Below are 25,069 nucleotides of genomic sequence, written 5' to 3'. Positions count from 1 at the left end.
ATTATATACCACCAAAAAGTAAATTGTGAGGGCAAGAACTGTTTTCTTTTGTCTTTGCAAATGAAACAAAATAGCTGCACATGCTAAGCGCTTAATACATTTTGAATTTAATTGTGTATCATAGTTATAAGATAAAAAGCACTTTGGGTCTGAGGAAATAGACTCCAGTGAGACTATTCCACTTGTTAGTGTAACAACACACAAATGGTAACTTGTTTTAGGCTCAGCTTCCTCAACTATAAAAGGGATTAAATTACTTATTATCTCACAAGGTTATAACTACAGAGAATATTTAGAGTACTTCCCTTACAAAGTCTTTACAACACTTAGATTTTCACAACAATCCTCAAGTATTACAAATACATCCATTTTACAAATAAAGAAACTTGGGCTCAGAGGCAAAATACCTTGCCTTACAAAGATCAACTGTGTTAGAGGCAGGGGTCTTTGCTGATTTCAAATTAAACCTTTCTTCCACCATAACACAATGCCTCTTTAGTGTTCTTACTGGGGCAGCTAGGTGGCCCAGTAGAGAGCACCAGCCCTGAAGTCAGGATGATGAGTTCAAATCTTGTCTCAGACATTTAACACTTCCTAGCTATAAAAACCCTAATCAAGTCACTTAACCCCAACTGCCTCAGCAAAATACACACACACACACACAGTACTACATAATCATAAACTGGACAGTTATATTAGCTCTTCATCTGCACTAAGAAAAAAACATTAGGCATAAACTGAAGTCTGGAGCATTTCCTTAGATTATACCTAAGATATTAATCTAATGCAGTGAGAGATACAATAGGCTGTGATATCTCCTTTTGGGAAAGGCATTAGAACACCTGGTTCTATTCTCAGGTCTGCCTCTAAAAATGGAATTTTGAAAAAGTCACTTTCATGTTTATTTCTTTACAATGTAAATTGGAATGGACTGGATAGTCTCTCATAATAATCTACCATTCTAAGGGCCTTTCCAGCTCTGACATTTTATGATCTAAAGATTCCTTCAAGCTCCCAACATTTCAAGAACCTAGGACAGTCTTTCTTCTGGATGGTAACTGAAAACTGCTGAAATGTAGAGAGATAAGGACAGGACATTAATTTTTCTTTAGTGAACAAAATGATTGTTGAAAAACTGGAACAGTCCTGGAGAGGTAAGGGAGGACATATAGGAGTGATAAAAGGCATTTATTTTCAAGGACAAGTGTACTTGTTATAATTGTTTCCAGTCAGAATATTTTATCACAAAGAAAAAATGGACTAAAGTTCCTATCCCATCCCTTTCAGGGAACTCTGAGCTTTCTAAGAACTAGTCTCACTCTTAAAACAAAGATATCATTTGTCCCACTGAAAATGCCATGAGGAAAAGGGAAATAAGTACAGTATACAAATATAGGATATACTTGGAATTTTCTGGAAGATAAACCAAAGGTATTAAAATTTGTGAAAAATCAAATTATCAGCCCAGTGCCAATGAGCTACTATCCTGATTTCTTATAGACTCATTCCTATACACACACACACACACACACACCCTTGGAGACAAATAATTATTAGTGCTTTGTTCTTAAATTAGAAAATAATATGCCTTTACTTTGGTCTTTCACATGTTCCAATTTATTTCAGGAATAATCTGTCTACTTTTACATCTAAAATTAATTTCAACTTTGGAAGGTAATCCAAGTCCTAAACCTGTCTCCTTTCCCTTCTACCCTTCTACCCCAGACACCCTTAGTCAATCTTTTTCTGGGGAGTGCCCATCAGGATCTTTCAAAATTTGTCACCAGAAACTATGCCCAAAGGGCTACAAAACTGAGCATACCGTTTGTTCCAGCATTGTCTCTACTGGGTCTGTATTCCAAGGAAATCATAAAGGACCCATATGTGCAAAAATATTTGTCTCAGCTTTTTGTGGTAGCAAAGAATTGGAAAATGAGCAGATGACTATCAACTGGGAAATGGCTGTTGTGGTACATGACGGTAATGGAATATTATTGTTCTATAAAAAATTATGAACAAGCTGACTTCAGAAGATTTACATGAACTGCTGAGTTCATGTAACAACTCAACTGATACTGAGTGAAACAAGCAGAACCAGGAATACATCGTATACAGTAACAGCAAGAATGTGCGATGATGAACTATGGAAAGGCTAGGTTCTTCTCAGTGGTTCAGTGATCCAAAGCAATCCCAATAGACTTTGGACAGAAAATGCCATCTGCATCCAGAAAAAGAACTAAGGAGACTGAATGTAAATCAATACATGTTATGTTCACGTCTTTTTTTTTTCCCCTCTCCCATGGTTTTTTATTTTTGCTCTAATTTTTCTCTCCCAACAAGATTCATATAAAGCAATGTGTTAAAAATAAATTTTAAAAAAATTATCTTTAAAAAAAAAAAAAAGCCCAACAAATTTGTCACCAGATATGTGGACAGCTTTCTCTAAGACCTTTTCTTGTCATAGCATTATGCTGAGAAGCAGCAAGGTCTAATGCATATAGGGCAAATCTTAGTCAGCAAGACTGAGTTTAGGTGCAGCCTCTTGACACCTATTGGATGTGATCTAAGCTGTGATAGTTTTTCATTGTACCTCAAAGCAACTCGGACGGCAGAGCAATTCACCTTATTAGGAGCTTCTTATGTCAATGAAATCATAAGTCTAGTCCACCCCCATCTCTTTTCGCCCTCCCTCCCCCCCAAAAAAAACAACCCCACAACACTATGAAATTAGGAAAATCCCAGCTATCATTTGGATTCTAGGTCATTCTTCTGCTACTAACTTGAGTTTTGTGGCAACAGAGATGGTGGGAGAGGTTCCTCACCACTCAACTGTTCCTGGATCCTGGTGCCATGGTAGGTATCTTTGGTCCTAAGTTAGAGCCTCATCCTGTTCCTGTCAAGAGAAAATAATAGACATGGGCTAATTCAAACTCTATGGGTGTTATATGGAAAAGAATCACATTTATATAGTGTCAAAACTATACAAATTGTGATTACCATTTCTACACAGATGATTCTCAAAACTACTCAAAACTACTTTCCTGTCCTAATTTCTGATTTCCCAACTGCCTCAAAATATCTCAAAAATGTATGTCTGCTTGATACCTATAAAAGAGAACTAATTTTTCTCTCTCCCTAAACCCTCACTACTCTCTTACTATCATAGCAGCAGGTCCTCAGCCTTGCAATCAAGAAGTCATCTTGGACTTCTCATGCTCTCACCTGCCACATTTAAGCTCTTGTCAAGGCCTTTGTAACATCTCTCCAATTCGCCCTTTCCTCCAACGTTGCCCCCAGCCTAGTGCAGGTCCTCCTCATTACTTGCACTATTGCAACAGATGCAATAGGCAGTATTGACTGCCTTAAGTCCCTTGTCCTTCCACTCTATCCTCCATTCAGCCACTATAATGTGATTTTCCTAAAACAGGTTCAACTATGGAATAAACTCCAGTGACTCCTTATCGTCTCCAAACACAAAATGCTGTTTAGCATTCAAAGCCCTTCATAACCTAGCTCTCTTCAACCTTTCCAGTTTTACATATACACTGATCCAGTTACGCTGGCCTCCTTGCTGTTCCTCCCTAAACAAGGCACTGAATTCTGGAAACCATTTTCTCTGGCTTACCTTCATGCCTAGAACATGCTCCTCCCTCTACTGACTATGAGTTCCCTGGCTTCTTTTAAGTCCCAATTAAAAATTCCACCTCTGCCAGTGCCTTCCCTGTTATGTCCTATTTATCTGGCATGTAGCTTGCTTTGTATGATTTTGTTTGCATTTTAGAGTCTAAGCTTTTTGAGAACAAGCTTTTCAATCCTCAATGCTTTGCAAAGTGCCTAGCACATAGTGGACATTAATGTTTATTGATTAATGTTAGTCTGTTAATGAAAAGACCCCAGTTTACACATTGGCAAAGTGAGCTTGTTTCCTTAAGTGACTGTCCAAGTCATTAAGTGCTGGTACAAAGAAACAAGGATCCCTCCTCCCCCAAAGTCCAAGTGAAAATGCACAAGAAAAGTTAGAAGACACAAATTTAAGGCATTGTGTCCTCTAAAAGAAGTTCTACCCTGTGAACACTGAAGCTAAAAGGTCCCTTGGAGACCCCTTGACAACCACCCCTCATCTCACAGAGGTTGCCACCAAGCTGCCGATTCTGGTGACAAAGATGGGACAAGTCACTCAGTGTGAGGTCCATCTCCTTCATGAGTTACCCCTCCACACACCTTAAGAAGCCCTCTGCAGAACTGAACTGTTTGTCTTGTTGCAAGAAAACTGCCCCCACATTAACACAATGCTGTGGGGAAAGGTAGCCTACTATAGTGGGCCAATGCTGTGTTTTGATGAGAGACGATCTGATCCCAGATTTTATACAATTCACCCTTGAAATGTAATATGTGGAAGGGCCAACCTTCAAAATTATATCATCTTTCCTCTTAAAAAGCAAAAACCGTCCTAGAGTCACTACACGTAACCTTAATTCATCTTCCAGCTATGCACAGAGGCAGATTGTAGTAGAAAACCTGGGAGAAACTGCAGCCGAGGTATTATGGGTTCCCATCAAGGTTCTGATGCTAATACCTGGTGTGGTCATATCCTCCTCAGCTCACAGAACTGTTGTGGGGAAGAGTACTCTACCAACCTCCCATGATGTCTCTTTCTATGAGTGCTCGAGGACACCCCCAAGAACCCAGGATGTTCTCTGGACTTCTTTATTTGGCTGCTCTCCGTTTGGTATTGCTTTGATTCTACAGGGGGCCTGCCTTTCTCTGCCAGGCAATATTGGGTCACAGACACAAAGGTCGCCAGCTCTGCCCAGGGGAAACCAAACAAAATAGAAGCCCAGCCTTGCGGATTGACAAATCTCCTAAGGCGCTTTGGAGTGACGACAAAGGGACTAAAGGGAGGACAAATAAAAAGGTCACAACGTATATTTATTCCCCACACGTTACATTCTTCAACACAGTTAAAACTGAAGAGTTAAAAACATTGTGGGTGATGATGGATTACAGGTGATCATTTTGTTTCCTGCTAGTCATCTAGAACATTCAAAGCTCATCTATCTCCCCAAGAGGCTCCCTGAAAGTAACAGGGGGATAAGGTGCCCTTTCTAACTATGGAGCCTTCCATTCAATTATCTGTTACAAGACTGAGACACTGTCACCTTGCCTGGATCATAAGCTCTCTTCTTCCTTGTCTTCTCTTTTCCCTTCTCACACCTTTGCCAAACTCTATCTGTTCACGATGAGTAGAGGCCTCCAGGATTTAATGAGGTATCCAAACTACTGTTGAGCATGGATGCTAATTCCACTGCTACGTGGGCAACTACAGCCTCATCTCCCTGCAAGCTCCTATAAAATGCTACTGTTTGCCACCTTCATGAGACCAGCAGCTGACCATGCAGGTTGCTGGCTCTGTTGTCCCTTATCAGTCCCAGTCTACTTCCACAGTAAGAGAGAAATCATGCAGATATTCCTCTCCAGTAGAAACCCAAGTGTCCGCTATCATCTGTGTGTAAAGGGACAGTGAGATAGGCAATGAATGGGTGATAAGACTGATGGGTGAAGCTCAAGTCTCTCCACCTGGTGAATGAGAAACAAGTGGGCACCAGGTACAAATCATGATTGTGACTAGATGTTTGAGATCACTGGCAAAAAGGATCTGAGGAAAAAAAAAATTCCTATCAAAATGCTCAATTTGAAGAAAGTCACAGAAACTGGTCTTACGCACCCCAATAAGACTGCCCCCTCCCCCTACAAGGTTCAGGTTAACAAAAGCTTCTATACACATCCATAATGAAACTTTTTCCATGCATACAGATAATCCAAACTACACTGACGACATCTTTACGCCCCAGATTGTAAATGGCAGTGAGCATTATTAGAGCAGGACACTCAGCTGGAGGAGCACTGGGGAATACCCGGCAACCTGAGAGCATGTTTGTGTTTAGAAACTGATTTCTAATCATGAAAGAAAATACTTTTTTCCTCTTTAAAAAAATAAAGAGGAGATGAACACAACCCTCAAAAGCCCCAGGTAGCCAGTGTGTGTGGCCCATAAACACAAGATGGTGAAGGCTTCTTACAGAAAACTTGAAACATCTCGTAGATGAGGCTGAGAACCACCCACAGGCCCCACTGTAGAAAATACTTCGGTAACTGACTTTCTGAGAGCTAGAAAGAGGGTGGATGCTGGTTTGTGTTTACAGCTTGCTGGCTCTTTTTCGGGAAAAAAAAATATAGTCTGGGGGACAGAGGGAAGGAGAGGGAAAGAAAAGGAAAATAAGAATCCGTCTTAACATGCAGGTCCAATAATTTTTTTTCTTTTTTCTCTCTTGGATATTCCAACTGGAGAAATGGCAGAACACATGGCTTCCAGTCTGTACATCGAAGGACTCAATTCTCAATGGTGCTGCTGTTAAAAGAACATAAATCCAATGAAAACCATAACAATCTAACCACCTCCAACAAGTTATCATTAAGAGCCTACTATGTACAAAGCACTGGGATGGGTCTAGGAAGGAGAAATACCATCTGACTCTCAAAGTAAAAGCATATTCTAAATCACAGAACTTCAGAGTAGAAAGGAACCCCAGGGATCACCTAATAGAAGCCTTACTTGAAGAGGAACCCACTTTCCACTCTAATAGCTAATATATAGCACTTTAAGGTTGACAAATCAATTTTAGATCCATTACATCAATTGAATCTAACAACAATCTTGTAAGGTAGATATGAACACTCCAGTTTTGCAAAGCATATTCTGAGGCTGAGAAATCACTTGTCCAAGAAACACAATTTTAGAGATAAAGCCATAACTAATCCAGGTTTCCTCAATCAAGTTCAATTTTATTCTACCACATCATATTGTCTCTTGGGTATCATTATCTCCATTTTACAAATAAGGAAACCTGGGGCTTGAAAAGTAAAGTGGGTCACCTTGCCTTTCATAACCATCCCCAAAAATACAAGGCTCATTACCTCCAAAGTCCATTTCACAACTTGATAACATATGATTTTATTTAAAAATTCTTTATATTGATATGGAATCTGTCTTCCTATAGCTTTTACCATTTGTCCTAGTCCTTTCTAGAGTCAATCAAACAAGTCTAATTCACTTTCCTTGTGACAGTCTTCCTCTTTGGAAGCCTTCCTTTTAAATTCTTAATTTCTTCAAGCCACTATTATCATGTCAAGACTCTAGATAAGGTAAAAGCTTAGAGGGGCTATCATATTTCCCTTGTTTCAAAGACAAGCTTTGAACTAATTCAGTTTGCATTTAAGCTAACTTTTTTCAGCTGCCAAGTATTGAATCATATTAGATCTTACAGTTTGCTCAAGAATAACCTTAGGTCTAACTCCGAAATCCTTTACTTGTATAGATTTTTTTTTTCCTTCTTTAATTTAAGGATAGGTAACAAGGAGAAGGATTTGGTATTATCCTATAGTGTTGAAATGTCCATTACAAACAATATCAATAAAATTTACTACATATCTTTTAAGAAATGATGCAACTACATTAGGAAGAATCACCAGCAAATCTAAGCAAGCACTAATTTGAATCCACATAGCAATATCTTGCTTATATATGTGGTTCCTTAATTAAAAAAAAAAAAAACTTGGTCATGTATATTATATTACTCTTCTTGGGAGTCCCTTTATCAAGACCCTTCTCTAAAGTCTCTCTGATATAGACCTGAGTCTAGGTTCTTGAAAGCTCTGCCATTAGAGGTTGACAAGCTCTATTTCTATTGTTGAGGATAACAATAGCTATTCAGAGAGCTTCTTCACCAGAGAGTGAGCCTACAAGGAACAAGAAAAATAACTCGTGGAGTGGTTGCATACTGGTTGGATGGAATATTCATGTCTGTGAGATAGGTGGCTCTGTGGGTATATTGCCTGTCTCACATATGAAAAAACTTGAGGACAAAAAATTAAGTAACCATGGCAGAGAAACAACAGGAAAAGGAGACAACAGAAAATGAAAAGAGTGGCACAACAGAAAGAGAGCTGATAAGGACACCTAGTTCTAAATCCAGACTAGAACTAAATCCCACTAGTTATAGGACAAGAGGCAAGTGGCTTACCTTCTCAGAACCTCAGTTTTCCCATGAAGATAATAACACTTGTACTAATTTTCTCATTTAGAAATTGTGAGGAACGTACTTTGCAACTATCAGAGACATATAAATGATGATCACATGCTATAAAGGAAAGAATCCTAGACATGGACTATAAAGGCTAGAATCTGTGTCCTCTTTTGCCACTTAAGAGGGCAAGATGGTACAGTACCACCAGAGCACCAGACTTGGTATTTGAAATCTTGAGTTCTAATCCCATATCTATGTGACTAGAACAAAGTCACTCATAATATTCACTAGCAAGGTCTTTACTATGTTGTCATTTGATTTAAACCTGTAGACAATCTTGGGAGAAGAATGCTATAATGATCTCGAATTTATAGATAAGGAAACTGAGACTCATCCACAGAGCCACCTAAACTGCCTCATAATTTTGTTTCTTTATCAGAAAAATGTGGATCAAAATATTTATATTATATAGTTCACAGGTTTGTTATGAAGACTTAATAAGAATCCATGAGAAGTCAACCTTAAGAGTATTTATAAATCTTAAAGCTTGTTAAGTTTGCTAATACTATTAATTAGGGGAGTGTGGACCTAACCTTTCCTCCTCGATAAAAAGGGGATAACATTTATAATGTACCCCCACAACTACTGGGAGAACAGCCCATTTTAAAAATCACTAATGATTAGTAAACGTGAAGTATCTCCATTATAAAGAAGAGCAATTAAGAGTTATTCAAAAATGTTATTGGCTGCCTCATAATCAGGAAGAGGATGGAAATTATTTGTCACAGATTTAAAAATGAAGGGTTTCCTCTGTTGGATGGAAGACTGAATTAAACAACCAGCTCATAGATTCCCTTTCCAAACTCTGAGATTCCATGAATTGCTAATGATGCTCATTTAGGACCCAAATGGGGACTCAAATACAATTATTCTGATTCAGGTAAGAGTTCTCTCTCCACCACTATGTTATGTCACCTCAGCAGGCCCCAAACTTACACCTTCACTGTTCATTCCTGCTGGTCATCATTGCTGGCACTAGGGGTCCGACTTCTAATCTGGCTTCTGAGCTGTTCTATCAACTCTGGATTTTGTTGCTGCATCTGCTGAGCAAACTGTTGGCCTCTGAAAAACAAAACCAGAAACATGCAATCAGAATAAAAAACAATTGAACCAAAAAAGAAGATGAAAATATAAGAAAGTTCACGGTCCAAAAGGCAAAAAGAGTAGGAGGCTAGATTTCTAAGCTGTGAGACTCAAACTAGGGGTCTGATCATCACTCTGCTGTTTCTGACACTAGCAAGATCATCGCAGTCAGCCATGTGCAAAATCCTAGAGCTCACTCTGGGTGCCTTCTTTACTTTCCAAATGCGATATAAAATCACAGAATTACAGAGTTGGCAGGGAACTCACTGACCACCTAATCAAAGGTCTGCAATGTCTCTGCCATATGGCCATCAAGAGTCTGCTTGAAGAACTCAGCTGCAGGGAAGAAACCAAGTCCTCTCACTGTTCATAGAATGCCTCAAATTCTTAGAAATCTTTTCTAATAGTAAGCTTAAATTCACCTCTATAACTTCTATGCAGCTCACAGTTCTGCCTTCTGAGGCCAATCCCTCTTGTAGAACCAACATTCAAATATTTGTAAATAGCTCCCATGTTCAGCATATTATCTTCTCTCACCTACTCCAGGCAGAATCAGCTGAGGTTCTTCAATGGAACCTCCAAGGACCTGAACACAAGGCCCTTTATTGTCTGCTGGCTTCATTTGGACAGGTTCAGTTTACCAACATCCTCCCTAAAATAAAGGGCCCATAACTGAATGCAATACTCCAGAAATGGGTGGACCAGAGCAGAGAACAGGACTCTCACTTCCTTCTTCCTTCCCAGCTATTATGCCTCTTTTTCATGCAGCTTAAGATGACGTTAGTTTTCTTGGCACCATCAGCACACTAATTACTCATGTTAAGCTTGCATTATACTAAACCCCCCAGATTTTTTGTATGCTAATCATGATCCATCTTGTACTTCTGAATTTGATATTTTAAACCAAAAAGAATAACTACATTTATCCCTATTAAAGTTCATCTTATTCAATTTGCTCTAGGCTGTCAAGATCTTTCTGAATTTCTAGTCATTCAAAGTGTTAGTTCTCCCTTCAGACTAAAAATCTGAGGATTATATGCTATCGATGCTTTATACCTAAATCACTAATAAAAGTGGTAAATAGTGCCAGTCCCAGGGAAACTCCCTTGAAGACCTCCATTTAAGGTGACATTCAGCCATTACTGGGTCTCATTGGATCTGATCATTCAAGTTTTGAATTCATCTTGCATACTATTGTCAAGCACATATCTCTCCATATTTTCCAGAAGCACAAAAGAGATAATTTCAAATGTTTTGCTAAAATCTAGATAAACTATTTACATTTCCCTTTCTACTGAAGTCAAGATGAATCTGACCATTTCCTTCTCTAGGTATTCATTACCCAAGTCTTTACTAAGGTATTTGCTAGGAAGCAAAGTAAATTCATCGGCCTGCAATTTTCAGGTGCCATTCTTTTCCTCTTTTTGAAAATTATGACAGTATTTATCCAATCCTGTAGTGTCTTTTTCAAAGGTCATGGACAGTAGGTTGGCAATCACCAGCTTTTTTAATTCTTCAGAATGAACTCAATTTGGACCACGTGACTTGAATTCATCACTTATGAAGGGCAGCTAGATACTTTTATGTTTGGGTGTCAACTCCCCGTTATCCATATTTGTTCTATTCCTTTCCATGCAAAGATCAATCTCTTATCAGAAAAAACAGAAGCAAAAATAAGGAGTTGAGTAGCCCTGTCTTCTTTCCATTATCAGTCACTACCATCTATCTCATCTCCTGAGTGCCAAACAGTTCTTTCCCTCCTTTGAGCCCAAAAAGAAATCACCCTTGATGTCCCCCAGTGTTCCTCATGAGCTCTAGCTTGCTCAGAGCATTAGCATTACAAACACCAAATATGAGTACCACGCTGCATTTGGGTGCTCATGGGTGCTGATCCTCTTTGCACGAGGTCTCTATATATGGCTTTTAAAAACCTATGTTGGTTGGTGAGTTCCCTGTGCATCCAGTGTTCTCTAGACAGTTTCCCCCTTTTTCTCTTCATTGAAATGGTTTCTCTTTGTTTCTTCAGATTTGCATGGTTGATCTCTTCCCATCCCTTCTGGGCTGATTTTTCCTGTAGCATTTTAGTCCATGGGACCTCCATCTACTCTTTTTCTGGTTCTTTTGAAATCTACCTTCCCACAATCTAAGAAGTATATCACAGTATTCTGCTTTTGCTCTATCTACAATTCTGAAATACAGTTCCCAAGTAACCACTGGGTCCCAACATTTTCAAATGAAAGCTCTGAGTTGCTGAATCCCTTCTATTCCCTCAAAAACTATATTAGCATGCCTAGAATATTGAATTCCAAACTACAATAACTTCTTTTCTGCATATTACCCCCGATTCCAATTTAAGTACTGGTATTCAAAACCCTCCACACACACCAATCTCTTTAGATTTGTCCTATTCTACCCCCAAAATCATGTATTCTAACTTCTAGCTAAATGGACTCTTCACCACCTTCTATCTGTCCCATATTTATGTCTTTTTTCACACCATCTCCATTAAAATCCTAACTAGAACTCAAGCTCAGCTGTCACCTTTCCCAATTGCTCCATCATAACTTTCCTTTCTTAGACATCATACAGCATTGTATGCCTTTAATGCTCTGATAAAGATGGTAGCAATACTATGTGTCACATGTGCTAGACTTATAATGATGAACATGCTAGTTACTTGAAAACAAGTTACCTAATACTAAAAAGGCTTTCTTATTTCCTGAGCATGAGACTGAGATGACAACCAGACAAACTTTGCTTAAAGTACCTGACCAAGCCAATTCCAAACTGGCAGGAGCCCCTGGGGCTGCCATTTATGATGGAATGGGAATAATAATACTGTCAAGGGCATAAGAGAAAACTAGGATAAGTCGGGGGCGTGGGAGATGAAAAGAATTAGCTAATCAGAATAATTTTAGGAAGTTTGAGAGTTATGCAATCCATTTGACAGATAATGCTTTAAATTTCTTTAATAAGCTTAATGCAACTCTGGTCATTTCTTTCTTTCTTATGAATGCTTTCTCTTATGAATTTTTATTTCCCTGGAGAAGATACACTTGGAATATAAAGGAAGTGGAACAAAGTAGGGAAAAGAAGGTAGGTATCAGAGCCAGGACATTTATATATGATAGTAGTATATACTTTGTTGGAGTTTAAGACAATCACAGTATGGCAGAATGCCAAATTTCACTGATCCAGAGATACAGGTAGAGAGAGGCAGATGCAGAGAGAGACAATAGCAAAGACAGATAGACAAAGAGAAAGACAGAGAGAGATAGAGAGAAAACACTATCCTTGTAGAGTATGTTAAAGAGGGTCCTTAAAGTCAAGGGCAAAAATTTTTACAAGTCAACTCAAGGGAAAATCTTTTACATCTTCTAATTTGTATTATAAATATTTTAATATATTTCCCTATCCCTAAAATTCATTTAAGAAATTTTATTGCTATTTTGGAATTTAGGATGTTTTGTCACAGATAAAGAAACAAATTAACACATAGATGCATGGAAGAGGTAACAGCATCAATCTATATAAGATCCCAGGGTAAAAGATTATCACTAATGTGGGGAGAGAGGGAGAGAAAGAACAATCATGGAGACTTCCTATAGGTGGCATCTGAGGTGTGCTTCAAAGGACATGTAGGGATCCAAGGGGCAGAAGCAAGAGTGCATTTTTGGTATAGCTAAGTGTGAGCAACTGAAATGAAAAATGCACAAGCCTGTACAGAAGATGGAGCAGTCAGATTTGGCTATAGTTGGTAGCATGTAAAAAGAAGGGTGCATTGTGAGAGAACCTTGAACATCAGATTAAATAAAAAATCTAAACTTTGCAAAAAATCTGCAAAAAGAAACGACTAAAGGATTCTGAGATGAGATCTCATCAGAGCTCAAAGAGTGGTTGGTAGCATGTTACCAGGAAGGTGGGAAGAATTTTCAGGGAATCTCCTATAAAAGCTCAGATGGACAGTAATAGGACTTTAGAAGGCAACTAACTGCAAGCATAATGTCTCTCATACAACAAGTGCTCAGGAAAACTGTCACGCAATGTTCCCTCATATTCACTCTCTATACCAGCTACCCAACATGTTCAGGAGAAATAAGAATGGTATTCTGATGCTTGTTCATGATCATTTGAGTGTCAAAAATCAAACCCCTTTCTTTACAACATACACCACTTAGAATTGTTTAGGAAAAGAATTGTCTTCCACCAAATGGTAAGGAGTAATAGAGCTACCACAGCCCCCTTCTCAGAACAGGCCCCACGGTTGTCATGATTAAGTGGCTTCCATGAATCTGGGAGGCCACAGCTGAAGTCCAAGGCTGACTACTGGTGGGGGAGTTTGCTTTTCCTTCTGCTTCTCCTGCTCTACAGATGGACTTGATCCAGGATGACTTTTTTCCATTTTTAAGAGATCTGCTTCATCCTCCTCCCCTAACAAAGGCAAATCAACTTACGCCTGGATGAGGCTGGTGAGGTCATTTGGAGAAGAAGGGTTGGCTCCAGCAGCTCCCAAAGGATTGTGGCCACCTGATATCATCCCAGACATGCTGCAAGGAGAGGATTTATTACTCACAAATGAGCCAACTCTGGTCCTTCTGATTCCAGGTCCTTGGCAGGACAGACTGTTACAAGAGACTTGGTAAAGAATTAAGATTAATCCCTTTTGGATCCTTTGCTTTCCCTAGTTCAAGCAGCTCCCTGCTGGAGTTTGACAGGCTCCCTGTAGATTCAGCAAGTTTTTCAATATGCCCATTTCTCCCACCTTCTCCTATAATAAGACTGCTTGTGAACTGTCACATTTCCCAAGATTACAGCCAGCTTTAAGATTTTAAACAATTATCAAAGACTCAAAAGAAAAGACAAGGGAGAGTATTACTTACAGTTGCTGTACTTGAGGATTATTCATGAGATTTGATGCCTATTAAAGAAAATAGTTTGATGATTAGAAAATTCTCTAACCATCTTGAGCATTCATTATAAATCTCTAGATTAAACAATGGCATTTTACATTTTAATAAATAATGAGAAAAGTTCAAAACACACCACACCCTCCAAGGTAGAACAAGACGTGCCTGTCACAAGTTAAATCAACTACAATTATATCAATAAGGAGTTTTTATGATTACAACATATAAAGTACTGAAATGTGCAAACTCTAACCACTGCCCCCCCCCCCAATTTATGGGTTAGATAAACATATTTTGAAGGAAGGAGCAAGCAGGAAGAGGAATGGATCATTACCATACTCATGAAGCCTGGATTATTCAGCAAGCCAGCTAGTTGGTCAAAGCCTCCAGTGCCTCCTGTCTATAAAGATCAGAAACAGATTTTATTAGTTGGCATTTGGCAAAAGGTAAATAGTACACAAATATCGCTGAACTTCCCCACCACCACTAATCACAAAAAGGTTGGTAGCTTTTATTAATGGCTTTATAGTCTACAAACAGCCTGACAGAGCTCACTGTAATCTGATATTAGACTAATTATTCAAAGTTATGAATGAGGGAGGTCATTATCCCACTTAAAAGAGAAACCATCTTATGTATTTCACTCCAGTCTAGATACCACATTTTAAGAGGGACCCTAGAGCATCATCGGGGAGAGTAACAAGAGAACCTAAAATATTGTTATATAGGGAGCTGCTGAGAAACTAAGGCTATTTAGCCTGGAGTAGATAATATCAGATGGGAAGAGGGAAGGGAGAGATACTTTCCATTGTCAAATATTATAAGGACTGAGGAATCAGACTTGTTCTGCTTAACACTAAAGTGCAATGAATGGAATCAATTCAAAATAAATTTTAATAATTTTAATTCTCAAAATGGAATGTAATACCCTGACAACTAATGTGCACTCTCTCTATCACTGAGAGTATACAAAACAAGGTCTTTTCTTAGGTATGGTACTAATTTGCTTTAGGCAAAGTTAGGCCTTTTTCTTCCATCTTAGGAGATTTTATGATTCTGTGAAAAGCTCAAGGAATAGTCAGGACAAAACAGAGCAACAAATTGCCTCTAAAGGCTACCAGATAAAGTTACAGGTCACATCTGGAAAATGTTGTTGTTACTTATATTTTCAAATTAGCAAAACCCTGTGAGATGTGAGTTGCATTCACTAAATCACCAGTACTTTCAGTCCAGATAGTCTTCTTTTCCTATACTAAAGTACACCCCATTAGACTCCACATTACACAGAAACAGACAATAACTTCAGCAACTTACAGGGCTGGGTGTTTCTTTCATTTTCTGTTCAGCTATCTTGAGGTTTGATTTGTATGTGTCATTTTCTGGGTCCAATTCCAGGGCCTTCTTATAGTAGACTACAGCCTCTGTGTGCTTGTTTAAACTTGAAAGTGCTAAGCTGGACAGAGGGAAGGAAGTAAATAGCTTTAATAAGAGGATCCATATGCTCCTCCCCTTTCCCTACATCCAGCAAAATTCTCAAGGAGGTTAGTTTTCAGCTTCTCACAATTCATCTATTATCCTTTTTTTGTTTTTTTTTTTCACCCAATTTCACATAAAAATAATTTTAACATTCTCTTTTTAAATTTTGAGTTCCAAATTCTTCTCCTCTCTCTCATCCTACTCTTTAAGACAATTTCATATAGGTTATACATATAAAGTCGTGTAAAATATTTTTATATTACCCATTTTGTAAAAGACAAAAAAAAGTTTAAAAAAATATATGCTTCTATTTGACCTCAGACTTCATCAGTTCTTCCTCTGAATGTAGATAGCATTTTTCATCATGACTCCTTTGGAATCAACTTGGATCTTTGTATTGTGGAGAATAGCGACTAAGTCCTTCACAATCATCATATAATGTTGCTGTTTTCTGGGTACCCTGGTTCTGCTCACCTTCACTCTGTATCAATTTATGTAAGTCTTCCAGGTTTTTCTGAAATCATGCTATTTAGCATTTCTTATAGAACAATATTATTCCATCACAATTATGTACTACAATTTGGTCAGTCATTCCCTCATTGAGGAGAGCCCCCTCAATTTCAAATTCTTTGTTACCACAAAAAGAGCTGATATCACTATTTTTGTATAAATAAGTCCTTTTTCTTCTTTTCTGGATCTCTTTGGGATACAGTATTGTTGGATCAACAGGTATATATTTTTAATAGTCCTTTGAACGTATTTCCAAATTATTCTCCAGAATGATTTCCTCTGTCCATACCTCTGCCAACAGTGCATGTCCCAATTTTCCTACATCCCCTCCAAAATGTCATTTTCTTTTGATCAGAGATGAAGAGAGCCCATGTAATAGAGATGCTTTTTGTCTCACTAAGAGTTACAATTCTACCTGTCAGTATCCACATATACAGAGATTTGGATACCCTTTTCAAAGATGATGTTTTACAAGATAACTTGATTGGTGAGACAACCTCCCTACAGGAACCCACCTACCCTAACCCAGTCAGATGCCACTTTTCAGGAAATGCATTAGTTAGAAAAGAGTAGTGATAAAAATGGAGGGAATGTACATCAACTGAAGCATGGCTAAACAAATTGTGGCATATGATTGTGATGGAATACTATTATGCAATAAGAAATGATGAGCAGGACAGTTTTTAAAAACTTATGCAAAACTGGGAGAATATTGTACACAGTAACAGCAATACTTAATGATGACCAACTGTGAAAGACATAGAGAGAACTGATGAACTCTGAATATAAAGTATAATTTTTTTACTTTGTTCTTTCAACATGACTAATATGGTACTATGTTTTATGTGATTTCACATGCATAACTGATATACCTGCTTGCCTTCTCAATGGTTATAGGAAGAAGAGAATTTGGAACTCTAAATTTAAAAGACAAAACTAAACTAAAAATATGGATGTTAAAAAGGATAGAAAAGGGTTTTGACAAAACCTAAATTGTATACTTTGTTTTTGTTGGTCATTTAGTTTCATTTTGTTCCACTGCTAGAGAATCCCAAACCTTAGTCATTCACATGAGTAACATTAATTACAAGGGAACCTAGCCATGTAATTGAGTTACTTGAGTGCAAATTCAGCACTCACTATCACTGAAGATTTGTGTCCTACTAATGACAAATTCTGACATCTTGCTGTGTAAAGAACAGTACATTATTTTTATAATGCTTTTATCTTTGACCAAACCAAATTATTATTCCGTAATATGGGATTAGGGAGCGTGGAAGTAGGGGACAATCTATGAATATGCATCAATATTTAGTGACACAAAGGGAGATTACTATCACCATACTCCAATTTCTGCTGGCAAGGTTAAGCAGATAATGTGATCATTTCCTTCCAATCCCTAATATATATATAACAGAAAATTGGAAATCATCATTGCCATGTTTTAAGCCCTGAAAAGCAATTCTGACACAACACTTTTCAAAAGATGTAGATTTTCATCCTATAATCAAGTTAGTTACTTGGGAAGTAGTACAATTAACTAACCAGGAGTCCTGGGTCAGACTTGGCTCTGTCACTATATGATCTTGAGTCATTAGACCTCAATGGGTTTCAGTTTTTCTGCCTGTAGAATGAGCGGCTCACATTTATGATCTCAGGAGTCCTTTCCAATTGGGAATAGTTTGCTATATTTGCATATAGCAAATTTGTATATTTGTATAGCTATGTAGAGAGCTGAGTAGTACAACAATGAATGGAAGAGTCACATGGAGTGGTAAGCTATTTATAACTATAATACAATCAGGGAAAAAACAGACTTTCCCTCTGACAGAAGAATGTTTGTAATACTTACCCCATTCTGCCATAGGCTTTGCTGTAGTAGGGGTCTATGCCAATGGCTCTTTCACAGTCTCTCACGGCACCCGCATAATTTCCAAGTTTGCTGTAGGCAGCAGCTCTGAGAAAGACACAAGGGAGAAAATTCACACTCTAGACAAAGTAGATTGACAGCCAAGGGTAGGGGAGGGGGAATCTCTGTCACCTATGAAACCAACCCATATATATCCACTCACTTCTGCAAATGACCAGGGTTCCAGGACTTTATAATCAAAGCTAGACTGGGTCACTTAACATAATTGGTTACATAAGCCACTTTATCTTTTTGAGACTCTTCATCAAATAAATTTAATTCGACAAGCATTTATATAAAGCACCTAGTATCAGTCAGACATTGTGCTAGATGCTAGGGCAATAAAGGTAAAAATAGAAACAGTTTCTATCCTCAAGATGCTTACATTTTGCAAGGATACTTTGAAAAATAGGGAGAATACCACCTGTAATACCCACCTCTCTCATAAGATCTCACAAGGCTCATGGGATATGATGTATACAAAGTGTTTTATAAAACTTAAAGTCCTTTATCAAATTCAGTTATTGTGACTACTATTATTTCCATAACTTAGGGCGCCAATCTCAATATTTCTGAATCATTAGTACTTCTCTAGCCACATTAAAAAAAAAAAATCCATTTAACTAAGTACTCATACCTGGCAATGAACAGATCCATTTAAAAAGAGATGATCCTTGCTCTCAAAAAGCTTATACTTTAGAAAAGCACTGGGTATAGTGGAAAGATCAGAGGACATAGAAGACTAGAGTGGAGACCCATCTGACACTGGCCAATGAAGTAACTACTCTGAGGCTATTTTGCCAGCTGTGAAATGGGGATAACCTTGAAACTATCATCACTGGCTTGCTGTGAGGACTAAGCTTTGCAAAACTGTAAAGAGCAATTGTAAATTTGAATAATTAGTTATTAAGGCTATAACCCCAAAGAGAAACATGAGACAAGAAGAATTAGAGATATCCCAAACAGCAAGGAGCAGGAGGACAGACCAGTACCAAGTCAAGTATAAGAAAACATTTACTAAAGAGTAACAGGCTGCCCTGGATGAAGAGCGTTCCCCACTGCTCCCCACACCTCCCTCAAGATGCCTTGCTCAGGTTACAGTCAATGCTCTTTAAGGCAATTTCCACTTCTGAAATTCTGTGATACACAAAGGTAGAGTTTCTCTTTGTGCTTCTCAGTCAGGTACAAAGCTTGGCTCTCACTACAAGGGCAAGCCCAACCTTCTCCACCAGTAACAGCTGGTACCTGTGCAGTGCTTCAGTTTGATTGCATTTTACCTCATGTTATTTTCACAATCGCCAGTGAGATAGATACTATTATTATCATCATTTTAAAGATGAAGGAATGGAAGCTGAGAGAGGGTAAAGGCTTCACCCATAGCTTCTAAGTATCAGGGAGAAGACCCTGTGTTCAGAGCTCTAGCCTCCATGCCACACAGCAGTCTATGGCACCCAACTTCTAGACTTGGGGCTATTAATAGTTCTGGGCCTCTAGCCATATTCTGAATCTTGGGCTCGGCTTCCTGAACATGTTGAATAAACCATCAGCATGGGTGCCCTAGCTCCCAGTTAAACTCCTGGCCCCTTCTTGTCCTTGTATCCTTAGTGGGCATGAAGAGTTAGTCCCTGCCTGGATCTCTAGAACCTCTATTAGCTGACCTTGTGGGGACATGAGCACTGAATGACAGGAACTGCCACATCTGCTCTGAAGCTTGTCCCACTGGTCATTGCTATCTGCATTTGGTAACAGCACTAATTACCAAACTGCTGCTACTACGCTATGCTCTATCCTCTGGAATAGAATCCTCTTACCTTAAGGGTCCATGAACTTGGTTTTATATTATTTACTTATTTTTATACTTTATATAACTGTATTTTCCAAAGAATTGATTTCTTTTGTAATTCTATGTATTTTATCTTATTCATTTAAAAACATGATTCTGAGAAGGGGCCCACAAGAATCACCAGGCAGTTGCCTTTTATTGCAAGCCAGAACATACACAAACACTCCAAAACACTAAAAACTAAGAATTTGATTATTACTAGACCCCTATAATTAACTATGACACAATTATTATCATCTTCCTTAAAACACTCAGTTAAGCCGATACTATTATGTTATTCTAAATCAACCAACCACACAATTATGGGACTAGTTCCATATACTCGGCATAATATATCACAGTGATGTGATACAAAGAAGACATAGATTATGGGTCAAAAGTGCCATTAAAATTCTTTATCTAGGATAGCATAAATATATTTTCCTGAGATTTTGCAATTGTCTTATGTCTATTTCCCAATCCTGAATAACCTAAGTTATATATAAACCTAAATAGCTTTATGTTTAAATGGTTTTAAGATAGCAGTAAGTGCCGAAAGTTACTGTCTGATGTAACTTTCTTGGGGATCCTGGCCCAAGCATTTTTACTGTTCCTGGCCCTTGGGGTTCTTCATCAGTAAACTGATGGGGGTAGACCAAAATCTAAGGTCACCTCTAAGGTTTTTCTCATCTCTAATGTTATGATCTAAGTTCAAATCCTAGTCCTGAAACTAATTAGTTGGGAGATCTTTAGTAAATTACTTAATTCCACTTGCAAAGCTCTGTGTTATGTGATGGAGATAGGAAGGCAAAACACTATCCTCCAGAAGAGTTTTCATTTTCTTTACCTGTCTTACATGACCTTCACATGACTTACCTCATCACTGAGATATGAGATTCAAATGAGATGAGTGAAAATATTTTTTAATTTAGAGTGTTATAATTACTTCTGGTCTTTCAAGATCATTGTTTTAACCACAATGCAAAACACATGCTTCTTTCTGACTCAATTCTAGTCAGTACCTGTTGCAAAAATACACAGCATTGGCTGGATTTAATTCAATTGCTTTTCCATAAAAAGAGACTGCTGCTTCAAAATTTTCTATTTTCATTTGTTCATTTCCTAAAAGCAAAAAAAAAAATATATACACATTATATATAGAATACAATGAACTGAATGTTTTGGATGTTATCTTTATTCTTAATTTTAATTAGATTCATTATTTTAAGATGACATTTTTATTCTTCATTAGTTGAATTATATTTTAGTGAAAAGTTTTCAAATGCTACTCTGCATCTCTAAATTAAATTCACTTATTCAACCCTTATGGCACACAGAGACCTGGAGAAGAGGAAGAGTTAGAAAAGACACATCCCAATTCACGTGAAGCTGACATTCTAACAGGGGATCAGACCCCAAACACACAAAAAAAGGATATGGTTACATAAAATATTTCATAAAATCAAAAAAAAAAGTCACATCAGTTTAAAGTCATCTGTGATAATTTTGTTAATATGAAAATCTTGCTTTTCTTAGAGTTGTCTCTAGTAAAGTGCCATTTTCCACTAGAATCTTTACTATCTCTTCAACTAGATTTATGGGAACATATCATTACATTATAAACAAGGAAACTTCTCTACAAGCTTTCTGAGAGAACTTTTCAACCCCTTCTTTTAATTCAATTCAAATACCTTCATTGAGCTGCTATATTCAGGCACTTATTAATAAAACATGGTATACTTTATGTTATATTTCTTTTCATGGTGCTTATATTGTGAAGGTCAAGGGGATAGAGACCATATCTACAAATGATTACAGTACAAGAGATTCATTTCCCAACTGATGAAAGGTCAAAGGATATGACCAGACAGTTTTTAGACAAAAAAAAAAAAAAAAAACAAAGCTAACTATAATAACATGAAATAATAAGTGCTCTAAATCACTATTAATTTAGAGAAATGCAAATTAAAACAACTCTACTGAGTGTATTACCTCATACCCATCAGAATGACTAATCAGAGAAAGGAAATAATAAATGTTAGAGATGTGGGAAAATCAGCTGGAGAAGGAAATGGCAAATCACTGAATGCATATTTGCGACAAGGGTTTTAGCTTTTTTTATTTTTATTTTTTTCTGTTGTTCAACTGGGGGAAGAGAGAGTAGGAGAGAGTAGAAGAGAAAGAAAATAAATGTTTGTTAATTAGGAAAAAACAATTGAACTTTTTTTAAAACTCATGAGCCAAGCCAAGTACTACAAAAGATTTGAGTAAGAGAGTGTTAGTTAGATGATTCTTCAGAGAAGAAGTGGAATCTGAGTTAAATCTTAAATGCTAGATATTTTAAATAGGCAAAGATGGGAGGGGATAAGTCATATTCCACAAAAAGAAGAAAGATCAGGAAGTGCAAGAAGAACAGTTAATCCCGTTTGGCTGAAGTGAAATTACAAGGAAAGGTGATAAGTCTGTAAAGACAAGGAAGTACCATACTGAGGTGGGCCTTGTGGTCCAAGGATTCTTTTTTTATTTTTCTGGACAATCAAAAGGGAACCACTAAATGGTTTTCAGTAGAAATAGGACATGATCTCTTAATGTGGGTGTGTCCCAAGGATATGTCTTCATTTTTCTTTTCTGTGGCAATTTCCATACAGAAGACTCCTTAACACATACCAAGTCCTAACTTCTCTGCAAAACTTAAGACTCAAAACTTGCACCATGTATGGAAGTCATCTATTTCCATGTTTTACCAGCATCTCAAACTGAACTGTCCAAAACCAAATTTCTTTTCCTTTATCCAAAACTTAATTCTGATTTTGTTGTTTCCATCCGTAACATATACCATCATTCAGTTTCCCATATTTGATTTTTTCTTCTCTCATCTCAAAAATCAGTCAGTTCCATGATCTCTACATCTCAAAACCTATCCTCTTCCTCCTTCATATTTCCTGTCACAACCATTCAGCAACTCCTTTTATCAAATCTCTGTCTTAGCAGTTTTGCCAACTCTAATCTATCCTTCATTCTCTTTTGGCAGAATAATGTTCATAAATATGACATCATGTTGCTCCTATTAGTTTTTTTTAATAACAATAAAACTTAAAATTTTTTTAATAACACTAGAACTAGCTCTCCCTGGTACACGTGTGCGCTCTCTTTTACACACACAGTTTCACACCATATGGACTGCTCTCTACTCGAACACCATGCTTTCCAATTTCTAGGCCTTCCTTTTCTTGTTCTTTGCCCCAGAATACCATCTCTCCAAATCTTCATTACATAAATTCTAACCTATCCTTTAAAGCTCAATTCAAAAACTTTCCATGACTTCATTATTCCATATAGCAAGACACTTTGTATTGCAGTTAAACTGCAGGATACTATAACACATATCTGTTTATTTCTTATCTCCCTCTTTCTCCCAAAACAGATTATAATCTCAGTGAAAATAATGACACAGACCTAAACTTTTTATCTTCCCTAGTTATACCAACACACTATTCTCTACATAAAAAATTACAGGTCAAATGAATGCTCAAATCTCTGCATAAATAAGAATAATCTGGCATAGGGATGAAGAACACTTTCTGCTTTCTTGTGCCTACTACACAGTTTTATGTTTTTTGCCATCACAGGTAAACCACCTGTCAACTCCTTGGAGTCCCTCTATTTCCTGGAGAATACAGAATACATGGCTAAAATGGGAACTACTAAAGTAGTTGCAGTCTATTTTCTTTACCTTCAGTCTTCAGTCTCTCAGCTTCAGCTGTATCTTCATCAGAGAGGGTGATGGGTTGAGAATTCCTACGGATGTAGGACATATCTTTCTATATTACAAGAAGAAAAAACAAATCATTTTAGGGAGGGATATTAACATAAAAAAAATTTTTGTTTTCCCCCACTCAATTTATTTTTCCCTATTAAATCCAGCCAAATTTTTTACCCCCAAATGGATCTAAGAAAGAAACAAATCTCAAATCGAAAATATCATGAAATGATGAAACTGGATTTTCATTTCAAAAAGTATGCTTACTTTTCCTGTAGCAGCTTCAAATATTTCTGGCAGAGTTTTTGATACAGCTAGATCTCGGTCATCAACAGTCACCCCAAAAGCTGTCTCCAGGCACTGGATCGCAACTGGAAGAAATAAGGTTACTTCTTTTTAAGCCTCAAAATATATATTAAGAGTCATTTTGAAGTTTTTATTTTCCAGAGGGAAAAAAGGTTAAGAATAAGGATTAATCCTATTTTTAACATGTATGTACATACTCTTAAAACACTGCTATATTCTGCTTATTAAAAATATTTCTTCCCTTGATCTTAATTTATTTCAGAAGCTCACTTCCACCAAAACCCATAATAGTAGAAGACACTAAGTCTGCTGAATCACAAATTCTCCTAAATGTAGTAAGTAGCAAAGAATGGATTTTGTTGACATCATCAGAGTCATAATACATTCAGAAGTATATTATGATAAAATTACTTTGGCCTAGGCAACTTATGATCTGACATAAGAAAATGTATCTTTCTACTTTGTCTAGTTCCAAAATAAATGTTGATGTAATACATTTAACAAGTCAATTACAAAGTCAGATTTCACCTCAAAGTCAAGGCTGTGACTTTTATTTAGGAACATATAAAGCTGAAGGGACTTTAAACATCACCTATTTTATCACTTACTTTAAAGGAGAAAAATACATTATTTTTTCCCTATTAAATCCAGCCAGATCTTTTACCCTCAAATGGATCTAACAAGGAAACAACAACAAAGGAAGGAAAGTAGCACAGCCATTAAGTGAGGCTTTGAATCAAGATTATCTGATAAACCCAGGATTCTTCCCATTAAGTCAGTTTCTTTAGAACCAATTTTCTACATAATATAAAATTAACATTATTATACAGCACCAGAAAAGTTGAGATTTAAAACTATCCTTTATGCTGAAAGGATATCAGAGGATCTATGCATAGCTAGAACAATTTAATATGTTTGAGAGATTTTCTAACATTAACAAAATATTTCTGAATCAGCACTAACACCCAATATCCCTGACAGTCTGAGAAGTTCAATGATTCCAGAGGACTTTAAAAAGACTGACAATTTCCTTCATGACTATGCTCCTTTAACCTGTAGGTTTTGGCTATACTGATGTTAATATGGCTCTGAATTTAAGGAGATGACTCAGTGAATGATTAAAACACAAATGGTGAGGATAAGGGCCCAAGT

General features: G+C 37.3%; 1 protein-coding gene across 2 annotated transcripts in view; it reads right to left on the bottom strand.

The window, feature by feature from the left end:
- Positions 1-4,908: 4,908 nt before the first annotated feature.
- The window catches only part of SGTA (small glutamine rich tetratricopeptide repeat co-chaperone alpha), a 40,835-nt gene continuing 20,674 nt past the window's right edge, over positions 4,909-25,069 (bottom strand). The window contains exons 3-12 of one of the 2 annotated variants that reach the window (XM_051972216.1): positions 23,879-23,982; positions 23,585-23,672; positions 20,874-20,973; positions 17,973-18,077; positions 15,449-15,587; positions 14,469-14,534; positions 14,108-14,145; positions 13,682-13,774; positions 9,081-9,206; positions 4,909-6,409 (exon numbers count right to left, since the gene is read on the bottom strand). In XM_051972216.1, the coding sequence (XP_051828176.1) occupies positions 9,092-9,206; positions 13,682-13,774; positions 14,108-14,145; positions 14,469-14,534; positions 15,449-15,587; positions 17,973-18,077; positions 20,874-20,973; positions 23,585-23,672; positions 23,879-23,982 (848 nt within the window). In that variant the 3' untranslated portion in view covers positions 4,909-6,409; positions 9,081-9,091. The remainder of the gene's footprint in view (positions 6,410-9,080; positions 9,207-13,681; positions 13,775-14,107; positions 14,146-14,468; positions 14,535-15,448; positions 15,588-17,972; positions 18,078-20,873; positions 20,974-23,584; positions 23,673-23,878; positions 23,983-25,069) is intronic. The other variant, XM_051972217.1, reaches the window with a different exon arrangement.

The sequence above is a fragment of the Antechinus flavipes genome, chromosome 1 (assembly GCF_016432865.1).
Source record: "Antechinus flavipes isolate AdamAnt ecotype Samford, QLD, Australia chromosome 1, AdamAnt_v2, whole genome shotgun sequence".
NCBI lineage: Eukaryota > Metazoa > Chordata > Mammalia > Dasyuromorphia > Dasyuridae > Antechinus > Antechinus flavipes.
The sequence above is the reverse complement of the archived record's forward strand: the minus strand, read 5'-3'. Positions and strand labels throughout refer to the sequence as shown.